At 40.4% G+C, this 24,485-nt stretch overlaps 1 protein-coding gene across 5 annotated transcripts; it reads left to right on the top strand.

Moving 5' to 3' along the window:
- The first annotated feature begins 145 nt into the window (after positions 1–145).
- On the top strand, positions 146–13,777 carry LOC148016812 (uncharacterized). 5 transcript variants are annotated; one of them, XM_087662863.1, is made up of 9 exons: positions 146–281; positions 351–440; positions 533–981; positions 10,522–10,929; positions 11,376–11,597; positions 11,692–11,887; positions 12,006–12,525; positions 12,618–13,398; positions 13,531–13,777. In XM_087662863.1, the coding sequence occupies exons 2-9, from the start codon at positions 389–391 to the stop codon at positions 13,636–13,638; spliced, it is 2,736 nt and encodes a 911-aa protein (XP_087518989.1). In that variant the 5' UTR covers positions 146–281; positions 351–388; the 3' UTR covers positions 13,639–13,777. The 5 variants fall into 5 exon arrangements, with proteins under 5 accessions (XP_087518989.1, XP_087518988.1, XP_087518991.1 ...); XM_087662862.1 differs by having other exon boundaries at positions 521–981; XM_087662865.1 differs by having other exon boundaries at positions 147–281; positions 510–981.
- The last annotated feature ends 10,708 nt before the right edge of the window (positions 13,778–24,485 follow it).

The following is a 24,485-nucleotide window of genomic DNA, read 5'->3' as shown; positions in this document are numbered from 1 at the left end:
CAAGTTGCCTGAGTCCATGCTCGTCCCGCGTGACAACACAGCCGGCCCTGCACGGACCTGCTGCAGGTGTCGGGCAGTCACATCCAGCGATCTATCCAAGTCCCGTCAGTCACGCGTGACTACTTTTTGTAATATGCGCCACGTATCAAAATACGGCCAGCTCTGCAGGGCCGTGCTGTAAACAGTAACAGGCAAGTGTTGGTATTCTCCATCCATCGATCACAAAAGGGCGGCGACTCGGCGAGGTCCATAACACAAAGGGTTGCGTTCTACGTCCAGCTGTAAGTGCAAATCCTGACGAGTTAAGTAGTGTCGATGCATTTGATTCAATAACAGTGTGGTGACCGCAGGAACGAGCACGAGACGTGGGTGTTGGCTTCCGACAACCATGCACCCGAGAGCCCATGACGGAATCAGCATGTCCCTGCAGCAGGACGATGGTGAGGAATGTGGGTTGATTGCGCATGTACTGTGGCTTATGGTGAGGTATGAGTAACACAGCATGCTAGTGTGCATGCAGATCACCACGCAGAGGAGAAGCAGACATTGCAAACGAGGCAGAGGTTCAAGGCCAATGTTGTGGAGGACTATGAGGAAATTTACAGAGGGTCAAACTCGATAGCAAGGGAGGTGGGACTGAGCAAAGTGAATTGCGGCGAGGTAATGGCCATCCACCGGATGTTTTTCAGGCTGGACACCGCATCCCAAGAGCTATTGCGGCAACCAGAGCGCGTTCAGCGTCTCATCGTGGTCGCTGATGTGGTGGAGATAGAGGGCTCTAATGGCACACTCTCGCTTCCTGGCTCCTCTCTTGTGCTCATCTTTTGCCGCATCCTCATCCTGAAAAGCAAGGATGTGGTCCTCGACCTCAGCAGTTGGGATTTGAGGGTTGCGACCACAACTCCGCTTCATCGCTGCTCTATTCGTGCTCAACGAGTTGTCATTGCTTCGGGCTCCCTCTCGGCCTCTCTACTCATTCAGGTAATTTTACTCTGTAGTATGTTTATGTTGAACTATATGTTTAGACATATAGTTCAAACACTTTCAATTGGTATGGTGGGCACTGATCTGTGGAAAGTGGCAGAGGTTTTATGGTACGTCTTGTTTTGCTTTTCCAACACTTACCTCGTTCTTTTACGCAAACTTTCTTTTTTAATGTAAGGCATTCTGTAGATGATTGTTCTTTTCTTGACTTGCCTTCTTTTCAAGATCTCATGTACCTAGATCCAAACTCCTTCGATGGTAAGTTTTATCCTGAGGAGTTCTGTAAATTAGATTGATCTTGTAGTTAAAATTGTTGTGAGCTCTTTGACCTCCAGAACTTTCAGAGTCAATTGAATTGGAAGTAGACCTATACTGATAACGACGCCTCGAACCTGAGAAGGCTAACCTAAAGACTTTATGCATGTCCCATACATCTTCCAAATTTCCTAAGTTTCATGTCGTTTTTCTTTTTTTTTGTTCAAACAAGACCGTCGTTAGTGTTTTAACCTTGTCGTCTTGTTTCTTTGCTTGTTGATAAAGAGTCATTTTTCAACATTTTTCTGAAATAAGTTTGAGCTGAAAGCATTAAGTACCAACTTTTATAGGAGAGGGGAGCTTAGAAGCCCACTCATCTTTTTTATGATGATTGCTCTTTTGAGTTGGTTCTTCAGATTGTTTTTTGCTAGTGCTAGGTCTTATCATAGGGATTAAGCTACTCATTAGCTCTAAAGGGTGAAAGAAACCTTAGCTCAATGGTCTAATGAGGTATGTTTTGGATTGGACTAACTTTAATAAAACTTAGACCTAGTCTTGGGCATGCTGGTGATGTGCATAGCGATGTCATAACCTTTTCTGTCCAATCAATGCATGACAAAGTTATCACCTTTTACTTGTTGACTTGACAAGGAGTGAAGTAAGGGTTTCACATTACAAACTTTTAGGGTTTATGATATGGCTGGGGTCGTATATTTTCTTGTCTTTTTTTAAAACTAGCCTTTAGCTTAGGTTGGAGTTGAGTTAAGATTGAAATCCCCTTAAGGTTGAAATCCCCCCCCCTCCCCCCCACCACAAAAAAAAAAAAACCCACCCACCCACCACATAAAAAAAAGGGAACAAAAGAAAAAGATCATTTCCTATTAAAAAACCCCTCAAGGGCACATATCTCAAGGTAAATTACATCAAAGAGTTACATTAGAGAGCTATAAATCAGAAAATGCCTCAAGGAAAAATACATTCAAGATAGTAAAGACAAAACATACATAATCTTGGGCTTCAAGCTCTTAAGGGGTTTTGCACATACAACTAGTTAAGTTTTTCCTTTATATCTAGCAAATCTGCTAAGGTTTTTTGGAGAAGGATTTTTACAAGACTCATAGGGAAGAGAGCCTCATATGAAAAACTCTCTTCCCCAAAGGAGCTACTAGAAGTAGGAACAATAGTCGCCTTTGGGACACTACAAGGAATCGGAGAAGTTGACAAAGAAGCCTCCACACGAGGACCCTTACGTCTATAGACCATCTATACTTGCAAGCCCCTTGAAAAATGAGAAAATCTCATCCTCCTCTTCTTAGCTACTCTCTTTGTAGCACGCTCAACCTCTAATCTTTGCTTTGTAGTTCCCGTAGAAGTATCTTGAGTATGCAAATCCACTTTTCCATCCAATGTTGGCTGATCCTTGATGACTTTATTACTCTTCTCATCTACATTTTCTACTATTTGCTGCCGCTACGGATGCCTCCTTCTCCTAGTGCACTCAATAGCCAAGTGACCTTTCCATCCACGAACATAGCAATAATTTGGAAGACTGATAACAAAGACTCTTTAAAGAATCCTCCCTCCGCTTCCCTTCCCTAAAAAAAAAAAGAGTATCGCAGGAAGAGATGTAGAAAAAGAAGGGCGTTTCACCAAAGACAGCGGAAGAATCAATTGAAGGCAAGGGGTGCTATCCTCACCATCTAGAGGCTCACCAACCACATGACCCATACATTTACCAATTTCTCTTAGATGAGGCACAAACTCCGGCAACTAAGCGCTAACCTAGTTGTAACTATCAGTCCACCATCCAAATTAGAGAGACCCATTCCTTGCATCCATTTTGCAAAGACACCAATACCTATACCTAAGTCCACAGGGCCCTGTGCTAGAACCTTGTCAGCCTTGGAAGCAAATTGAAGTGCACTCGAAAGCAGCCTTTTACCAAGAGGGAAAACATTCATAATCTTAATAAAAGCTTGAAAAGGTCCTTGTATTGCATCTTGCATGTGTCTGTTGGAAGAAATGCTTCCAATAGTTCTGTAAATTGAATAGCAAGGTCCAATACCTTTTACCAATTCATGGATGGTGCGAATTGTGTTTGTGAAAGTCATATGCTTATAGTTGAGGTAGCAAGAGGGAGCAGGGCATCTTATGAGGACCGCCGAGAAGAATTCGTGCAAAAAAGTTTTATACCTTGGCAATATATGGTGTCTCCAAACTTTCTTGAAGATTAGCTTGTGTTGACGTCCTAGCAACTTGCACCTTGATTCAAGAAGAAAAAGTGGAATGGGTTGTATTTTATTTATTTATATAATTTATTATTTATTTTATTTTGGTGGGGGGCGGCAAACTCAAACAAGCTTTGTGCCTTCTTGATAAAAAAAAAACCGGCCATGTGGGATAAAGGTGTGTAGGCAAGAAAGGAGGAGGGAGGGGGGGGACAGAGGGCCTTGAAAGGGGTGGGCAATAAGAGGCAGGAGTACAAGCAAATAGTGCAGTCAGCTATGTTTGCACATGGCTCGTGTTAAACTTAAGATTGAATTTAGGTTTATTGTGGCTTAACCTTTTTGTTTGAAAAATTTGATGTTGAAATCTACGCTAAAGGCTAATTGCTTTAAGCATGAGAGAGAGAGAGAGAGAAGTTTTTATATTAACATTTGTGAAAGGCCAAAACGATGTATGAGACCAAAAGTTATAAAAAGGTGTATCTGATACTAAAGTTGATTGTTTAAAAATTTAAAACTAAATTAAAACTAAAACCTGCAAACTTGAGAAAAAGTGTTGGGTTGAGGTTTAAAGATCTATGGTGAGGGAGCTAGGCTTTATCTTTCATGAGTTCTAGTCTTTTGCTATAACTAGGTAGCGACATATAAACTAAAGCTTTGTTTTTGGCTTCCTTTGGGATAATTGACTTAGCTTGCCCTTTGTTGGCACTCTAAATTTGTTGGTCCCAATCTCAAGTTGGTGCAAAGATGTTTGCAGCTTGCCAATGACACAATGTAGTCCATGATACAAGTGAGTGTCCATATAATTGGGTCTAGTCACAAACCTGTCATGTGTAATTTGGAGGAAAATTCCTCTATGATGTGCCATCTTTGTGTCTAGCTCATAGGTTGACTACATCCGTGTTTTTTAAGTCTCTAGCTAGATCAAGTCTTAGTGAGCTATCCTAGTATTCTTTTCACATGCAAGGTGTTGAGAGGGTGCATCTAAGGCATATTGAGAGGGGAGTGGCCTATCTATACTTAAGCCATGCTATTGAAACCATGAAATCATTTGTTCGTATGAGCATACTGAGCCTCCTACAGAGCTAGTTGTTGAGATGGTTTCAAGGTTGTGTGAAGTATATCTATTGTTGGGTAGATTTCATATCTTGTGTATAGAAGAAATGAATTTAGTAAGTGCCTCTACTACCACCAGAGGAGCAACCATGCTTGCATGAATCGCTTCACTTGCTACTAAGTTTTTGGCTTTCATTACTTGGGATTATAGAGACTAAGGACCATTCTAGAGATCTCTATCCAGCCATGCTACCATTTGGATACCAAGGTGTAGTAAAGGTTTTTGTACCTCTACCACATAAAGCAGAGCTAAGGCTACTAGAATATCAAAAAGCCATAAATTAGAGCAAGGTTCATGGAGTTGAATTTGCAAACACATGTGTTCTAGTCTTCCCAAGACTATATAAGCTTTGGTTGGATTGGAAACTATTGCTCTTTCTAGAGAGAACATTGGGCTACCAAATACCACCCCTAGGTAGGTGTATGCATGTGTGTACTCAACTTTTTTTGGACCATAAATGAAAATCAATGCAAATTTCTTGACCCATTGTGGCGTGGCTTTAAACACCTTGGACTTGCCTATATTTAATGATAGAGCACTATCATGGGTAGATATATGCAAAGTTTTCAAGCCATGTTACACCCTATTGGTGAGTTTGAAATCAATACCTATGTTGCATTTATAAGATCGCATAATCATCTTTGATCTAACACGTACTCAAACGTGAACAGAGAAATAATTTATGGAATAACTTTTTTTAAGGCACCTTATTGTGACCTTATGTCATACAATCGTATGGCTACACTAGATTTGATGTCTCCATAGACCACTTTCATGGTTTGTCAGTTGTGAAAATTAAAAAAAGGTCATAGGATCGTATGACATTATCGTATGGCATACAATTGTATAAGTTTGGAAAAAACATCTATTTGTATCAATTTGCCATGGTGACATACTATACGGTTTTATTTTTAGACAATTTGACGTTAATTGGAATTACTCCTGTATAACATTTAATGCATATAGCATTTAATGCAACCTAGATCAACACTACAATATGTAAATAGGGCAATAATGGTATGCATGCTCCACATAGTTGTGCTCCTCTATTGCCCATCCATTCTCTCTATATCATCAAAAACCTCCTCCACACACATACCAAATAGAGTAGGAGAAAGTGGGCATCCTTGCTTCACCTCAATGGTCAAATGAACCACGTCAAAGAGTGTTTGGGCAATATGTACTTCCCCTATCATTGTCTTGCATAAGGCTTGGCTGTAACTAGGGTCATGAGAACCCTTATGCATGTAGTCTAGCTATTATCAGACTTCAGGCAACAGGCTACGTGACATTACATTCAGGCCCTAGTACTTCAGACAGCACATGAAAACTCTCTTACACAACCCAAGAATCAAATAGCAAGCATAAGAACACTATTACACATGCACTAAGTCAAGAAAACTTTAATCCTATAGAGACTATCTAGCTTTGAAACCTCAAGCGTGTGAAACCCCGGCCTACCTCTGCTTGTTGCACCACCCACACCTCTCTTTGCCTCGTCTCCTGACTGCCCCCTTTCCTACACACCCCCCCCCCCCCCCCCCCCCCCCCCAACAACCAAGCTCCCTCCACCTGCCCTCTTTTATAGGTGTTGCACGCCCATTTGCAACATCTCCACACTAACCCTAGTCTATAGAACTTGAGTTCTGCTCACCTCTTTTTAGCTTCTCCTCTGATCCTTAGCTGTCTTTTTCTCTTGTAGCATGGATAAGGAAGGTCTATCAAAGAGCACTTTAGGACAAGACTCTGTTAAAGCATGCCCTCCTCTTGCAAGAAGCTCCTTAGAGGCTTCACTTGAGATGCCCTGCCCCCCCCCCCCCCCCCCCCCCCCCCCTTTACCGCTTTGACAATAGGCATTTGAGTGTTTTTAAATATAGTACGTGCCATTCACGATTCGGTAAGCTATATTGAGCCTTACTCCCTTTTGTCTATAAGATAGTAGGGATTGCCTTCTCAAGCAAACAGGTGCAATATCTTTTAGAAGGCGCCTTAATGACTATGATAGAGATTGTGAGTGTTTCCCCTTTGGGAAAGGAATGTCTCAGAAAATAGCTTAAAACCCCAACTCAAACGGCAGTCCTAGCACAGAGCCTATCTACTTAGACTTTGGTATTGGCAATTTTGCAAAGTGGATATAGAGCATTGACCTTTCTTCCTTGAAAGGTGGATTTTCTCCCATTACAGCCAGGTTTCTAGGTCTTCTTTTGCAATGTGTGCTGCATTTAAAAGAGATTAGGAGATGTAATGGTTGTGTGGTTGAGGATGTAGCGCTCCCCCCCCAAGCCCCCAGCACACACACACACACACAAAGATCATTTTTTATTAAAAAACACCTCAAGGGCATAGGCCTTGAGGTAAACTACATCAAAGAGTTCCACTAAAGGGCTATAAAGCAAAAAACACCTCAAGGCTGGCACACCCTCAAGGAAAAATTCATTCAAAATAACCAAATAAATTATGCATAACCCCAAGCTCAAAACTTTTAAGGGGTTATGCACTTACAAGTAATTAAGTGTTTCTTTTATGTCTAGCAGATCTTCTAGGCTCCTTTGGAGAGGGATTTTTACAAGATTTAGCAAGTGTAGGAAAAAGAGTCTCATATGAGTAACTCTCTTTCCCCTAGGAGCTACTAGAAATAGGAACATTAGTTGCCTTTGGAACACCACACGAAATCGGGGAAGCTGAAGAAGAAGCCTCCATACAAGAAGGATCCTTACACCTATAGACCAAATGTACTCGCAAGCGCTTTGATTCGAGCAAACTTCCTCCTTTTCTTCTTAGCTGCTCTTTTTCTAGCTCTCTCAGCCTTTCATCTTTGCTTTTTAGTCCCCATAGAAGCACTTTGTGTATGCTGATCCTACAAGATTCAACAAGTGTTGGAAAGAGAGTCTCATATGAGAAACTCTCTTCCTCCAAGGAGCTACTAGAAACATGAACATTAGTTGCCTTTGGGACACCACAAGGAATTAGGGAATCTAAAGAAGAAGCCTCTACACAAGAAGGATCCTTACACCTATAGACCATACGTACTCGCAAGCCCTCTGAAAAGTAAGCAAAGTTCCTCCTCTTCTTCTTAGCTGCTATTTTCCTAGCTCTCTCAGCCTTTGATCTTTGCTTTGTAGTCCCCATAGAAGCATTGTGTGTATGCTGATCCACTTTTCCATCCAATGATGGCTGATCCTCAATGATTGTACTACTTTTCTCATCTACATCTGCTACCATTTGCTGTTGCTGCTGCTATTGCAAATGCCAGCTCCCAGTGCACTCAGCAGCCAGCGACCTTTTTTGGCTACACACATAGTAATGGGGGATTGTATAGGGTTGGCGTAAAATTGTAGATAGGTTGAAGGAAAAGGAGAAAAAAGTTAAGAGATTGCGTGGGCATGGGCACAGAGGCTTAGCCCCCCCCTCTCTCTCTTTCTCTCTCTCTCTCTCTCATAGTAGGTCTCTCACTCTTTTAATATGCCATCTCCCTTTCACTCTCTCTCAACCTTGTTCTCTCTCATTCTCATAATACTTGACTCTCTTCCTCCCTCCCTCTCTCTCTTCTCTGTCAACAAGCAATTATCTCCCCCTCCCCTTTTTGTCTCTCTTTTTATCCTAAGAAACTCACTTAAGTCATCTACATTGATTGCAATAAGTTTCTTGTAAGAAAAGCTTGCTCTAGCCTCCAAGAAGCTTGCTCCATAACCCCCTCTCCCCTTAAGTTACTCTAGAGGCAACTTTGGTTCCTCCTTCTAGAAGCTCCTTAGAGGAAGAGAGTTCCTCCTATGAGGCTCTCTTCCCTAGACTTGCCGAATCTTGTAGAAATCAGCCTATTAAGGAGCATAGAAGATCTGCTAGACATAAATTTAAGCCTACTAAGGAGCATAGAAGTTATGCTAGGCATAAAAACTAAGACTTGATCAACTGTATGTGCATAACCACTCAAGAGCTTCAAGCTCCAGGTTATATTGTTTTTCACTAGCAATATTGGCTATGTTTTTCCTTGAGGATATTTCCTTGAGGGTTTTTTTTTTTCCATAAAAAAGGACTATTTTCTATTAGAAAACACCTCAAGAACAGACGCCTTGAGGTAAAACGCATCCGCGGGGGGGGCAAACAAGCTCTATGAATGTGCAGCTCTAACTGAAACGATGAACATAGAGGGGGCACTGGGCGCTGAAGAAAAAGCTAAGGAGAGGGGGAAGGGGGGAAGTGATGGAGGCAGATGGCGCTGAAATGGGGGGGCGAGGGTTGTAGATACACAGGATTAGAACTCACTCATGGCCGTTTCGATCAAATACCAAATAGATGTTCCTTGAGGGGTTTTTTAATTATATCCCTCTGATGTAAGATTGATGTTTTTTTTTTTGAATCCCCCCCCCCCCCCCCCCCAACACACATACACACACACACACCAACACACATACATAGATACACACCCATCTATCCATGGGCACACATTTACGGAGCAGAATGCAAAATGATAGATCATCTAATCTTCTTCAAGAAACTTTGGTGACGCCAGATGTTGCCGAAGTATGCATGCCTCTTGCACGGATTTCTCGGGGGGATCCTCATGAGATGTTCCGCGCCCCCCTTGTTGCCTCGACTATTGGCATACGGCTCTCTCTGGACATCTTGCAAACCATCCATGAATTGGTAAGAGGTATCAAACCTTGTTGTTTAGTTTGCAAAGCGGTTGGATATATTTCCTTCCATAGATAGATGCAAGATGCGATACAAGGAGTTTTTCGAGCTTTAATCAAGATTATAGACGTTTCCCCAATGGGGAATTGATGCTTTTCAAGTAGAGTTCAGTTCACTTTCTGAGGCTAACGAGGTCCTAGCACGGAGCCCTGTGGACTTTGGAATAGGTATCGGCTTCTTTGCAAGATGGACATAGGGAATGGATTTAGACAACTTAGATGGTGGACTGACGGTTACAGCCAAATTTCCAGCTTTATTGCCGGACTTTTTGCCTCACCTAAGAGAAATTGGTAGACGTATTGATTATGTGGTTGGTGAGGTTTTAATCCTAGATGGGGAGGACCGGACCCCTTGTCTCTGGATGATTCTTCCGCCGTCTTTAGTGAAAGACCCTCCTTCTTTTGTTTCTTTCCCTACAATTCATAGGGGGGAAGTTTTTCAGAGGGTCTTTTTTATTGGTGTGCCAAGCCATTGCTATGTTCGTGGATGGAATGGTCACTTGGCGGCAGATTGCTCCAAGAGGAGGCGGCATCCACAGCAGCAAGTTGTAGCAGATGTGGAAGAGAAGTGTAATAAAGGCGTTGAGGATCAATCAACATAGGATAGGTATGTGGATCAACATACACGAGATGCATCTGCGGGGACAACAAAGCAAAGATCAGAGGTCGAAAGGGCTAAGAGGTAAGCATTTAAGAAGAGAAAAAGGAACTTTGCTCGCTTTTCAGAGGGCCTACGAGTGCAAATGGTTTATAGGCGTAAGGACCCTCCTCGTGTAGAGGCTTCTTCTTCAGCTCCCCCGCTTCCGTGTGGTGTTCTTGAGGCGGCTACAAATCCTACTTCTAGTAGCTCCTTGGAGGAAGAGAGTTCTTATGAAGCTCTCTTTCCTTTGCTTGTTGAAGCTTGTAAAAATCCCTCTCAGAAGGAGCTTAAAAGATTTGCTAGGCATTAAGGAAAAGCCTAATTGTATGGTGCATATTCCCTTGAGAGCTTTGAGCCCAGGATCATGAGTATTTTCTTTGGCTATTTTGATTATCTTGGATGTATTTTTCCTTGAGGATATTTTCTTGAGGCGTTTCTATTTAAAGCCCTCTGATGTAGAATTTTGATGTATCTTACCTTGAGGCCTGTGCCCTTGAGGTGCTCTTTAGTAGAAAATGATCTTTGTTTTGGGGGGGGGGGGGGGGCGGGGGGAAGAAAATGATTTTGTTTTGTTTTTTGGGGAAAAAAACAACCAGTTTGTAACTGCAGGTGAAACATAAACTCGAATGGAGCAATGGCACTCATCTTGATCAGTATTTTGGGCGTCCGTTCTCCTTCACCGCATCTCAGTTCAACTCTTATGCTACAACCACCACTAGGACTACCTCTGCTATGCAGTCAAGCAGCACCTGGCCGGGTACAGCACCCTTGTCTAACTTCATTCGAGTGAACTCTGAAAAGTTCAATGTGCTTGTAAATGCAGTCCCATGGAAGGGTATCGTCGACTGCCAAGCTGCATTGCCTTCATTAGATGATCTGCTGCATCCTGATGTTATCAGTGGCTTTCAGTCTACTCTACTGATTGTGGAGACAATCCTTAACTTTCAAACTGACAATCCGGCCATTATTGCCCTCGCAAAACAGCATGCTGAATGGATCGTGGATAGTTTACTTCAGGTACCAGTGTAATAATGGGTGTTCATGTCCAAATTAGCACAAGAAGTTCTGAACTTTTTTCTTTTCCCGCCCAGTATTGTCCATGATAATTTTCATCATCATAGGCTTCCACAAGGGAGGCACCACAGACCTAGCTGGGTGGGGTGATTGGTGGTGAGAAACTATCATCCCGTTTAGGCCAAGCAGTCTTGGCCATGCCACCAACCAAACCTTGTAGGTCAATGTGTGATGCCTCCAGTGAAACAGAAGCTCTTGATGTTGGTAATCTGCAAAAGTGGGATTTTGCTTGAAACTTGTGAAATTATCAGTCTTGTTTGGAAGTTGTATTGAGTTTTTGAGAAAAAGAAAGAAGGTTTATATGGTGCCACAATTTTGTTGGGAAGTAGTATTGAGTTTTTGAGAAAAAGAAAGAAGGTTTATATGGTGCCACAATTTTGTTGTGCTAGGTGGTGCATTTGCCAGACTCTACAATTGGCATTCCTGAGGTAAAAACTCTTTTGGCCCGTGTGCAAATGCTCAAGAAATTGCCCACCGATGGAAGCCAGCATTTGAAAGTTCCATTACTGGCTTATGGCGAATACCAAGAAGATATTGACCAGCTGCTTAGAAATGCAGAGGCGTACGACCAAGAGTATAGAGCGCTTACGCGATTCGTACAGCAAATCGAGGTCTCACACAGCATATGCATGTTCTTCTTTTTAATAATGGAGCTCGCCATGATTACATCAGAGCTGATTGCGTTGTCTCAAAAATATTGGCTAGATCATAGGCAACGAGTTCCTGCAGCTGAGCAAGTCTCTCGCCGAAAAGGAGAGGCAAATAGAAACGTTCGAGTCTTTGGTTGTCATTCGCAAGCAAAGTGAGCTGGATCAGGCCATCAGGAGAATGAACTCGTTGATGACAGAGATTGAGAGACGAAGCTTTGAGATGGCGGACGCCAAATATAGGATGGAACAGGGTTGTTTGTCTTATGAAATGCTCACTAATTACATGACTTATACTTATTGTAATTTGTCAGCTTGAATGGATGGAAATGTAAACCATGAAATGTTGAGATGTGTGATTGAATGCCGCAGGTTTGGAGGACTACAACAGAAGGCAATTGACTAGGGCAATCTTTGGGATCCTAGGAGCTCTACTGCAGCTTTGCGCATCCCTGAAGTTTGGTGGAGGGGCTGACATTGCGGGGGGCATAGCAACAACAGTTCCTGCAGCAATAGACTTGATACGTGCGGTGGAAGATGCAAGTGCAAGTACCAAGCTTTTGGCCATATCGCAGAGCTTAATGGATCTAGAGAGGATGGTTGACGTGGTAAATGCAGTGAACGCGCTAGTGGAGAGTGCCACAGAGCTGGAGGACATCATACATGCTCCGGAGTTGCCTATCATACTATCTTATACATGGGACATCCTGGAGAACGACATAGAGGAGTTTGCAGCTCTCATGCCCTCTGAGGTGTCGGAGGTGGTAACATGGAAGGCCAAGTGCAGGAACTTAGTTGCAGTATGCAGGGAAATTTGCGTTGCTGCCAGCTTTGCCTGCGAGGTGCAATATGAGCTCTTTGTGCATGCTAGGCAACAAGAGATGGCACGAAGGTAGTCACAAATTCAGTTGCTCACCAGCTGATGCAGCTAATTAAGATGCATGGATGTTTTGGTGCTAATTAGTTTTACTCCTCTGTGTGCAGGCAAGCAGAACGCTTGGAGGGAATGCAAATAGCAGCCGACTTGAGCAGTTACATAGAGCTGGCCACACAGGCGGACATGCGCACTACACGCCTTCTTCTAAGCCTGCTCAATGTATTGGCTGGCCATCAGGGGGCACTCCACTATCATTACTTGATGGAGCTGGAGGTGTTCACATTCAGCTGGCCTTCAGTTGACAGCGTGCGGATGCATTTGCTGCAGCTGAATCAAAGGGCTCGTGCCCGAGAGAGCGGGTTGTTTGGCAATGGAGTCCTTACTGTGGATTTGGAGCACAACTATGTGCTGGATGCCATACCCGTGAGCGTGCTCTTGTCAGGCGAGGATTATAACTTCACGATCAATCCGCAGCGAAATGCATCGTCTTTTCCGACACCGTGGGATTATGTGCGTATTCGGTACGTGGAGGTGAAGTTCACGGGGGAGCACCGGCCAGTGACCAACACAGGAGAGATCTACCTGGTGCTCAGGTCATCTGCCAACTTCCAAGACAGGTTGGAAGAGGAGGTGCTGGAGTATGAGGCGGCCGTTCCGCTCGTTTACCAGTATGCCTACGACCTGGCAACCGGCGCAACGACACTCCCCAATCTACCCTCCCAGAGTGGCAAATTCTTCCGCATGACACCCTTCACGCGTTGGAGACTGCGTCTCTCTGCATCTGCATACCAGAACGAGGGCGTGGCCTTCCCCACACTCCCTGATCATGCAGATAGCCCCGTCCAGATTACAATCACCTTTTACGTTACTGCCCTTCCACAAATACAGGCACGTCTCCTTTCATGCAAGTGATTTCAAAACCAACTGTATATATCTCTCTTTTTCTTATTTCCTTTTACTAACAGTCTCCTGTCATCCTTTTACGCACTAATTATTACTCGTGCTGTCATTGATCTCCAGACGTCGTCGACTGAAGATCCTGCTACAGCAACAACATCGGCTTCCCTATCAACTGAACTCACAGCCAGTGCCTCCCAAGCACCACCTTCGATTGCTAAGAATTTGTAAACCCCGGTGGCATCACTTGTCAACAAAGTGATATTTAAACTAGGTGTGCACGGCTATGCGTTGTATTAAATGGGAATTGTAGTGGTGGTAAAAGTGTTCAAATTGTTGGAACTTTGAAAGAGCCTGCGTATTTCATTTTCTTAGGTCATTTGGTTGATTCAGTTCGAAGGAAACTGTAAATTTTCCGCGACTCTTGCGCCAAATTTAATAAAATTAAAAAAGTAAGAAGGCCTGTCTAATTAGAAGAAAAATGAATACAATAAATTTTAAATAATTTTAAAATAACATCAATAAATATTAAAAAATTATATATATATATATATACACACACATACATATATATATATATATATATATATATATACATATATATACATATATATATACATATATATACATATATATATACATATATATAATTATTTTTTAAAAACTTAAAATTTTATTTTAGTTAAAAGTTTAATTTTTTATAAAATTTTATTAATTTTAAAAATTTTAAAATAAAATTAATAAATTAAAAAATATTTTTATAAAATCAATTTTATATAGAGAACGTTAAGAAATTATTTAAAAAATATCTAAAATTTTTTAAAAAAATTTTGATGTTCAATTAATCTCTTTCTCTCTCTCTCTCTCTCTCTCTCTCTCTCTCTCTCTCTCTCGTTCGTGGATGTTAATATTTTTCAACTTAAAAAATGTAATCTGTCTAAAATTTTTAAAGGAGTCAGTCTCGAGAAGGAAAAACAATTATTATCAACTTTGAATGTGTTTCGAAAATCGTGCATTTTTTTTTTCTCATCTCTCTACGAACCATTACGGTAGCCTTTGCCTATAGGCAGGCCAAAAAAAATGGAGGAAGCAAAGTGTTGGAAATAAGAATATTATGGTGGTAGGGGGGTATGCTTGGACACGTTGAAGAATTTGGTTGAAAAAGTGATGGGCATTATGGGGTTGAATAGAATCAGACCATCTATTGCTTTTGTACGTAGACATAGGAAGAAAATCTTTGACAATAGAAGCCGTTTGATTGGTTTATATTTGGGATAGATTGGAAGGAGTTCGATTGGTTGATATTTGGAATAGATTGCAAAGAGGATAAACTTTGTTTTAAGTGACAAGCTTTCAAAACACCTTTCAAGTGAGATATATAGTTGAAAAATTGGACAACCAAGTTTAATTTGTGGCATAGTAAAGAGTACAAGATGATAACATCCGATAGAGAATATAACGTTTAGAATATTTTCATGAAAGACCCATGTACAGTCATCCAAGAGCCACATGACTCTTTGATAATTAGCATTGATTTGAAGATTACAAGTGCGAGGCCGATAAAATGCAAAGAAAGTAGCTTCAAGTTTTGTGTTTTGGCAACCTAGGAAGAGGACACATGTGATGGTTAAGGGTAAAGCTGACAAAACACCATATGAGGCCAAGTTGAATCTTTCTAGGAAAAATGCATCAAATTTTTAGAGTTATAAATGAAAGTGATGTTTTTGCGCTCGTTTGGTGTGCGCTCTGGTTTGCTTTGGTTTTGGTCATAAGTGTGAAGGGTTATATTGTGTAGAAAAAAAATTACTCTCACCAAATGGTGCCCATATTTTTACATGGCATCGTTAAATGCTCTTTTTGCTCAAGAAGCTTTGCAAATTGAGTTTCAAGATTTGTTTATAAATATTAATATTTAGAAATACATTTAATTTAGTAGGTTATGAAATATATTATTTTAAATTTAAGTGTGTATAGCTTATATAAATTTAGAAACTAAGTTGGACATGTTATATTTTTTATATATATGAGAGGTGAAGGAAAAAAAAACTACAGAGTATAGTGTGTTGGAAGGTGGCACAATTCTCTCGATTTTTATTGTCCTAGAGAAATGTGCGAATTTTACGATTTCGTACATCAATTTAAAAAAATATTTAAAAAAACTAAAAAATAATGTCGAACTTATTTTATTGGGTTATATATGTTGACTCTACTAAATTTTGAAGGCCTAAGGGTGTGTGTTTGAGTTAGATTTTTACTCTAGTGTTTTGAAGCCAAGGCTGGTGGGGCATAGTAGGTTTATATCTCAAGATGTATGGTCACATAAGCTGTTCACACTAGAGCATTGAGGAGGGAGGCCAAGAAGAACCAAAAGGGCAGGAACTCCACACTTCTTGTGTGAATGACGTGTTTCTGTAGAAATGACACCTTTTCCCATGACATGGTCATTGACAATAAAAAGTAAATTGCACTACATTAATCTTAGAGCTTAATATATTTTAATCTTCTATTTTTTACGATAGTTAGCTTTTCAAAATCATAGATTAGATTTCTGCACAGCAGAAAGAGACAAGCTGTTTGAGAACTTTATAACCTGGTCCAAGCTCCAAACTTCACGTTTACCATGACCATTATATTTATGTAGGAGCTGCATACATACAAGTCCCACAAACTGTGTCAACAATTTCCACCTTAATGTTGATGGCAACCTGTGCAAAATTTTTGGAGAGCACAAACACACTGTGAAGATGGACAGTCACAACATGTACCAAACCCAAATTAGGTAGTTGAAGAAAGTCAGAAGTTAGGGCACCATAGAGTAGTTTTTGGTGGATCTCCAATGAAGCGTCATCTTGAATTAATTTTTTGGTATATAAAAAACTACTCTCAAGATTAATTAAGAAAGCGCAATTAAGTGAGAGCTCTTTTAACATTGGCAACAAAAATAGGAAAGAAGAGAGAACATTTGCTATGAAGGGAAATAAAAAACACAAAGAAAGTCAAACTTATCATAGAGATACTTTTGCAAGGAAGAAGATGCTTCTAAGTAGATGTAATTAAACCACTCCTAGAATATATCATCTGCCATACCTATCATTATAAATATTGTTTGAGTACCCGCCATAGTTGTGCCTCCTTTGCAAGAGCCTCTCCAAAATGATCATTCCGCCTTTTGATCAGTTGTGAAGGCCCCCTCCCTCTTTTGATTCTGCAATGCACGAACAGCAAGGGCTTCAAGGTTTGCTTCTTTGATTGTTTTTAATACTTTTATATAAACTTGCTTCAAAAAAAGGTGCCAGCCACTCCAATCCAACAATGCCCACGTATCTCATGACTTGGTCATTGACAATAGAAAGTAAATTGCACTACAGTAATCTTAGAGCTTAATATCTTTTAATCTTCTATTTTTTGCAATAGTTAGCTTTTTAGAATCATAAATTAGACTTTTTGTAGCAGAAAGAGACAAGCTATTTGAGAAGTTTACGCTTACCAAGACCATTATATATACATAGGAGCTGCGTACATACAAGTTCCACAAACTGTGTAGATGATTTTTACCACAAAGTCGATGGCAACCCATGCAAAATTTTTGGAGAGCACAAACACGCTGTGAAGATGAACAGTCACAACGCGTACAAAACCCAAATTAGGTAGTTGAAGAAGGTCAAAAGTTAGGCCACCATCTCGGGGGGTTCACTCATAGATATGTAAATGTAGCACGTGAGTTCAACATAAGGGATATTTAAAACCTTAATTTTTTACATTTTTTACATACAGAAGGGTGTCATTAATGGGGGGTACTTACAGCTTGAATAGGATAAGGGGTCAACTTATTCATGAAAAATTTAAAGATAAGAGGTTTTTCAAATAGGCCATGAATGCACGTGATAGGGAGGGTTCACACATAGTGACCCCCCCGAGGGAACCATAGAGTAGTTTTTAGTGGATGTCTTATGAAGCGTCATCTTTAATTAACTTTTTGGTATATGAAAAGTTACTCTTAAGATTGATTAAGAAAGCATAATTAAGTGAGAGCTCTTTTAACATTGGCAACAAAAACTGGAAAGAAGAGAGGACGCTTGCTTTGAAGGGAAAGAAAAAACACAAAGAAAGCCAAACTTATCATAGAGATACTTCTGCAAGGAAGAAGACACTTCTAAGTAGATGTAGTTAAACCACTCGTAGAATATATCACCTGCTGTACCTATCATTATAAATACTCTTTGAGTACCCGCCATTGTTGCGCCTCCTTCGCAAGAGCCTCTCCAAAATGATCAATCCGCCTTTTGATCAGTTGTGAAGGCCCCCTCCCTCTTTTGATTTTGCAATGCACACACAACAAGGGCTGCAAGGTTTGCTTTTTTGACTGCTTTTGATTTTTTTAATATAAACTTGCTTCAAGAAAAAGCACTAGTCACTCCAATCCAATGATGCCCACGTATGCATGTGGCACCGCTTAATGTCTTCGCTGTTCAAAATCACTCTCTAGCTAGCTGTGTAAATAAATGTAGCTTTTTATTCTCTGTTGATTCCATATCATCTATAGAAACCCATGGGATTGCGTTCTATTTGCATAACTCACCTCTCTCTCTCTCTCTCTCTCTCTCTCTCTCATACACACACACACACACACACACGTATAGGATTTGCAAGTATGCCATGATGAATGTATATTTGAGTTGGACATGGTTTAGATTTCTCTTTGGTATTTAAAGAACAAAGCCTCAGTAGTGAGTTTTCCTATATTCTCTCCAACTAAAAAAAAAGTAATCAAATACTATTAATTTAATTAACTAGGAGGGTCAGATAAGGTAGTTGAAATAAACTCTCTCTCTCTCTCTCTCTCTCTCTCTAAATAATTGTGTAAGGTTAACTATTAATTTTTTTTTTAAAAATTTATAGAGTTCAATAAAGGGAGAGGGGGTTAGGTGAAAATAGGTGGAAAATTGAGGATGTGTTGTGCGTGAAATCTGGTCATGCCTGTTTGTTGTTCAACGCCTCTGCACCCCCACCCCCCCCCCCCCCCCCCCCCACTCTTTCCCCCTTTGTCCACCTCTAGAAACCTTTGTCTACCCTCAACACCATTTTCCGCCTTTGTCAGACCTGACAACACCTCAAATTTCACCTTTGGAAGGTACAGAGCAGCTCCCCCCCCCCCCCAAACACACACACACACACACACACACATGCTCCCTTTTGAGGCGGAATACAAGATAGGTTGTCGAATCTTCTTCCAAAAATTATGGAGGCGTTTGATATTGCTGAGGTACGCATCCCTCTTGCAGGGATTTCCTCAAGGGATCCTCATGAGATGCCCCCCCCCCCATTGCTGCCTTGACTATCGGCATACGAATTTCTTTGGACACCTTGCGCACCATCCATGAATTGGTAAGAGGTATTGCACCTTGTTGTTTAGTTTGCAAAGCGGTTGGAAATATCTCCTTCAATAGACAATTGCAAGATGCAATACAAGGAGCTTTTTGAGCTTTAATTAAGATTATGGATGTTTCCCCAATAGGGAAAGGATGTTTTTGAGTGCAACTCAAAATCAGATCACCTTCTAAGACTGACGAGGTCCTAGCATGGAGCTTTGTGGATGTGGATATAGGTATTGGTTTCTTTGCAAAATGGACACAACAAATGGATTTGTCCAACCTGGATGGTTGACTGGCAACTACATCCAAGTTTCTAGCTTTATTTTTGGGGTTTTTGCCTCACCTGAGAGAAATCAGTAGATGTATTAGATATGTGGTGGGTGAGGCTTTTATCCCAGATGGGGAGGATTGGACCCCTTGCCTTCGAATGATTTTTCTGTCGTCTTTAGTGAAAGACCCTCCATTTATTTCTCTCCCTACGATTCATGGAGGAGAAGCTCTTCAGAGGGTCTTTTTAATTGGTTTGCTAGGCCATTGCTATGTTTGTGGATGGAAAGTCACTTGGTGGCAGATTGCACTAGGAGGAGGCAGCATCCGTAGCAGCAGCAAGTTGTAGTAGATGTGGAAGAGAAGATTAATAAAGCCTTTGAGGATCAATAAGCATAGGATGGGAATGTGGATCAACATACACAAGATGCTTTTTTAGGGACAACGAAGCAAACATAAGAGGCCGAAAGGGCTAGGAGGAGAGCATCTAAGAAGAGGAAGAGGAAATTTGCTCACTTTTTAGAGGGCTAGCGAGTGCAGATGGTTTGTAGGCGTAAGGATCCTTCCTCCCGTAGAGGCTTCTTCTTCAGCTCCCTTGCTTCCTTGCGGTGTCCCAGAGGTGGCTACAAATCTTATTTCTAGTAGCTCGTTGGAGGAAGAGAGTTCTTCTTATGAGGCTCTCGTTCCTTCACTTGCTGAATCTTATAAAATGCTTCTCAGAAGAAGCTTAGAAGATATGCTAAGCATAAAGGAAAGCCTAATTGTATGTGCATAGTTTCTTAAGAGCTTTGAGCCTGGGATTATGAGTATTTTCTTTGGCTATCCTGATTATCTTGGATGTACTTTACCTTGAGGATATTTCCTTGAGGAGTTTCTGTTTAAAGCCCTTTGATAAAGTTTTTTGATGTATTTTACCTCCAGGCCTCTGCCCTTGAGGTGTTCTTTAATAGTAAATGATCTTTTTTTGTAGAAAAAAAGTACAAGGAGAATCTCTCTCTCAAGTGCACCTTTGATTCCCATCCCTTGCCCATTTACAACATCAATTGCCTCTAATTGAGAAGGGCAAACACATTTATTACAAGAACCCAAGGCAAGGGCTATCAACCGTGAGGAAAAGTTTGAATTTTCTTTTGGCCTTCAAAGTGGAAGGCCTTAGTATCGTCTCTCCACTTTGAAAAAAAAAAATGAAGTGATTAAAATTAAAAAATTAAGATTGTCTATCTTTTTTGACTAGTGCAAACCAAGTGGAATGCTATGTTTGTGAGAGAGAGAGAGAGAGAGAGAGAGAGAGAGAGAGAGAGAGAGAGAGAGAGAGAGAGAGAGAGAGAGAGAGAGAGAGAGAGAGAGAGAGAGAGAGAGAGAGAGAGAGAGAGAGAGAGAGAGAGAGAGAGAGGATAATTTATGGTATTAAACTTTTTTAATGTTTCAAAATAATTTATTCTCTTTCTCTAGAAAGAGAGAGAATAAAAGATTTTGAAACATTTTGAAAAATTTGAAATTATTAGGTATCATTGGACAAGAGAGAATATTTTGAAATATTTAAAAATAAAATTAAGACCATAAATTGTCCTCTCTCTCTCTCTGTAACAAACTCTTATATAATAATTAATTTTTTTAAAAATAATATACATACATACATACATACATACATACATACATATATATACATATATATATATATATATATATATATATATATATATATATATATATACATATATATATATATATATATATGTATGTATGTATGTATGTATGTATGTATGTATGTATGTATGTATATTTGAATTGAATGTATCTTTTGAAAATATAAATTCAAGGATAAGTATGATTGGGGGAAGTAGCTCTTTTGGTTAGTGTAGATATTTGTGTTACCACATTATATTTGATTCTCATTTTAAAAAAGGCAACAACAAAATATTTTTCTAGTGCAACAAAGTTTTTGTAAGCATTTGGCTATAAGGTCTGAAACCATGAAAGGGCTTTGCTCTCAAGACTGAGACTAAATCCTTCCACTTGTGTGTGATGATCAGTGATTTGCTCTACCTATACAACTTTTTTAAAGGTAGAAAGTTGTTCATATAGGTTACCTAATCCATTGTCCTTCTTTACTGACTTTTGAAAATTTGAAGGTCTTGTCTTTCAAGGGTATTCCATAGGTGGTTTTCCAATAGGATAGCTGCTTGAGGAACCTATTGGTTTGGATCCAAAGGATCCACTTGACCCCAATGGTCTTGAATGGCCCAAATGGCCACTTCTCTTGTGCTTTCATTCTCTCTCGCTCATTCTCTTAGCTTTGGGTGGTTATATAGGAAGATCCTTTACAATTGATGCAAATTTTACACAATATGGCCCCTTTGAGATTCCCGTCTCATTTGATTTGTTATCCCCTTGGTAGTAGAAGCTTAGAGGACTATCCCCATGTTTGTAGGCTTATAGTTCTTTCTCATGGACCAAGAGTGCCCACTTTTGGTTATATTTGTCAAGGATTACTAAAACCGCTATGGCTTTGGAAGTTTTTCATATAAATACATACAATGTCTTTTCTACAGACAAAGTAGATGGATTTGGATGAAGTCCCCCATAAAAGCTTATTTTGGACCCTCTCTTCTAGTATAGAGTGCTTGAGCTTGGTCATCTATAGGCACTCTCTCTCTCCTTATGGAAGTATTCAAGCGTATTTCCTCCTGATCAACTTTGAGTGGCTATTGTATCTCTTCCTCATCAGGGGTTTTTTCTCTAAGGATTGGTGTTCCTAAGGGATCTACATACTCTAGGTCTTTCACGATTAATTACAAAACTCCCATAGGTGCCATGAATCTATCCCCTTGATAGTTTACCATAACAAAGGGTTCATCTAGTGAAGGATGGTCCTCTACCTTGATAGCATATCTACCTTGGTTGCCCTTGTAGATCTTAGCTCCATTGGCATTTGTTCCCTAGAAGTTTAGTCTGGTGCTATAGTCTAGTCCCACAGTCTTTAGGTGACTTGAACAATGTTCATGTTCAGTACTTATGCTTGATTTAGAGGAGGTTTCTAAGTCTTCTTGATTTTGAGTGGAAGGGATTTGACCTAGGTTTTGTGTCTTAGAGGAACTCTCTTGTGTCAAAGGCTAGACTCCCACTATGCCTATTGCTCTTTTGACATGTTGGGATGAAGTTTCAAACCCAAGTTGCATGAGTAGCTTTAGGTTTCAAGTTTTCTTTTTCCTTCTTTTCCACTTCCTTTTTCAAGATCTTTTTTGGATTTTATGGTTTGTTCCACTAGTTGGCTGTTTTAATGAGCTAATGGATGTAAATATCCAGTCACGGTGCTGTAACCACTTGCAATCAATGGTCTAAGCTGTGTAAAAGCATTGAAATGATTAGTGGGCCCGGCCAAGCTCAACAGTTGTATCAAACTTTGTCTGCTAGTTTGCCTAGTTGTAGTTTCACTAGCTTTGACTGTCCAAGGTGTAGACAAGGCCAAAAAAGTGAACAAAAGGTAGAAATTATCTCATTTCACTCATCATTTGTAACTCTCAAGAATAGAGATTGAAGAGAAGAGCTCTTTAGCTTTGGCTATGGCCTTCTCCATCATCATCCTCACCTTCGTTCTCACTACTACTATTGTATGAACTAAGCTCTTCACTACTATTAATGAAGCATAAACTTCTCTTCCTCCTTCTCTTGTCTACACGCTGCAAGCTTCATTGTGATCAATTGTCATCATCTTGAGTATTGTCTTGAAAGTGTAATGTATAGGCAAGCTTTCTCATAGCTTGTGCATGCTTGTATGTGGCCGTGGGTTTGGCGAGGCTCAATGGAAGAGGCTGGTTGAGAATCCTAGAGCTTGTGGGAATGTGTGGGTTTGGTATTGAGAGAGGTGAGCGCTCTATGAGTGCTCCTAGTGTAATGAATGTGTGCTTGGAGTGTGTGCTTGATTGAGTTTGTGGTCTAGTGGCTGCATGTGCATTGAGCTTTCCCTAATGGGATAAGCTTTTGTAATATCGTACGGACCATTTGCTTGCTTTTAAAGGGGGTGCAACTCCCTATGGTCAAGCTGGGAGGATTGACACTCCTCTAGTGCTACCAAAAGGGGAGCATTCATTTCTTCCATTGGCATCGTTGCACCGAGGAAGTGGACTCAAGTGGTTGAGAGCAATGGATGCGCCACTATCATCTTCTTCATTGTTGGCTTAGCATTGTGTAGCACGGTAAGGGATATGCGGGGATACCAATGGGATTGAACAAAGGATAGGATGCTAGGAATACCTATGCAATGAGCTTGCTCCTGCCATAGCTTGTTTTCTTTGCGTTTAATGCTTTGTTTGTATCCGTTTTCTTTCTTTGCATACACATGTGTTGCTTCTTTTATTTCCTTTTGTTTGCATGATTAGAAGATATATTTTTCTTTCTTTATTTGTGTTAGTGATTAGTGATAGATCAAGGTAAGATTAGGAGTAGTTAGTGTAGTGTTCTGGGATTTGAATAATTTGCTAGTGTAGTAGCATAGTGGTTAGTGTAGTCTAATCTAGCTTATTATTTTGATTAGTAGTGATTAGTGCTATTAGTAGTTTTTGATTAGTCTTTTGCATTAGGATCAGTGTTTGCTAATCTTGGTTTTGGCTACATATGGTGTGCTTGATGAGCTAGCAAGGTAACCTTATGCAAGAGGAATGCTTGGTATGCCTATATGCAATGATCATAGCATTGGAAAGAGGATTGAGTAATAGCATTGGGCATCAAGATTTAGCTCACTTTTGGTGTTGTTTTGGGAGAAAGATAGCCATCATCAGAGTTGGAAAAGGATTACCACAAGCAAGGGGGCATCTTCCCCATCCCACCCGCTAAAGCAAGGGAAGATTCCATAGCTTAAAACCTTGAGCAAGAAGCTTCACAATAGGCAGCAATCAAGAACACCTTTGATGCTTCTAGATATTGACAATCTTATTGACAATATTTGCTGCTCAGTCCTAGCCAAAAGCACCAATTGCAAAACTCTTTCAGGGGTGTATTGCCCGCCATTGCCCTGACCTCCTGTGCAATTTTGAGTGTATTTGGAATTGTCAATATTTGGGCCTCTAAAGAGCCACCAGAGGGCTTACAGGCACCTCAAGGTGTTGGGAATATTGGGTACATACTAGGAAAGCTCTCTTTCAAATAGCTAGTGAAGATCATTTTCCGTTTGCTAGATATTGTCTTTTTTGTGTTGACTGGTTTTGCGTGCTTGGTTGCTTTGGATTAAAGTGTTGCATTGCATTATTGAAAGTATTGTAAGTGCATGAGCATAGTCATAAACAAGAAGCAACTCACATTTGTACAAGGTTTGATCCTATTCATGCTTGCTTGGAATGGGTTTTTGTTGAGCATAGTTGACCATTGATAAGTATGCATGTTTGATTCCAATTAATTTGTGAATTGGAATTGCTTTTGCTTAATTGACTTAGCTTGAAAAAG

The sequence above is a fragment of the Lygodium microphyllum genome, chromosome 22 (genome assembly GCF_053477565.2).
Source record: "Lygodium microphyllum isolate KBCC chromosome 22, Lygodium_microphyllum_v1.1.10, whole genome shotgun sequence".
NCBI classification, from domain to species: domain Eukaryota; kingdom Viridiplantae; phylum Streptophyta; class Polypodiopsida; order Schizaeales; family Lygodiaceae; genus Lygodium; species Lygodium microphyllum.
This window is presented reverse-complemented; position numbering and strand designations above follow the sequence as displayed.

Coding starts and splice junctions, on each gene's coding strand:
- LOC148016812 (XM_087662862.1), top strand. CDS start 389: ATGCACCCGAGAGCCCATGACGGAATCAGCATGTCCCTGCAGCAGGAC. Junction 12,526..12,617: donor CAACAAGAGATGGCACGAAG/GTAGTCACAAAT, acceptor CTCTGTGTGCAG/GCAAGCAGAACGCTTGGAGG. Junction 13,399..13,530: donor CTGCCCTTCCACAAATACAG/GCACGTCTCCTT, acceptor ATTGATCTCCAG/ACGTCGTCGACTGAAGATCC.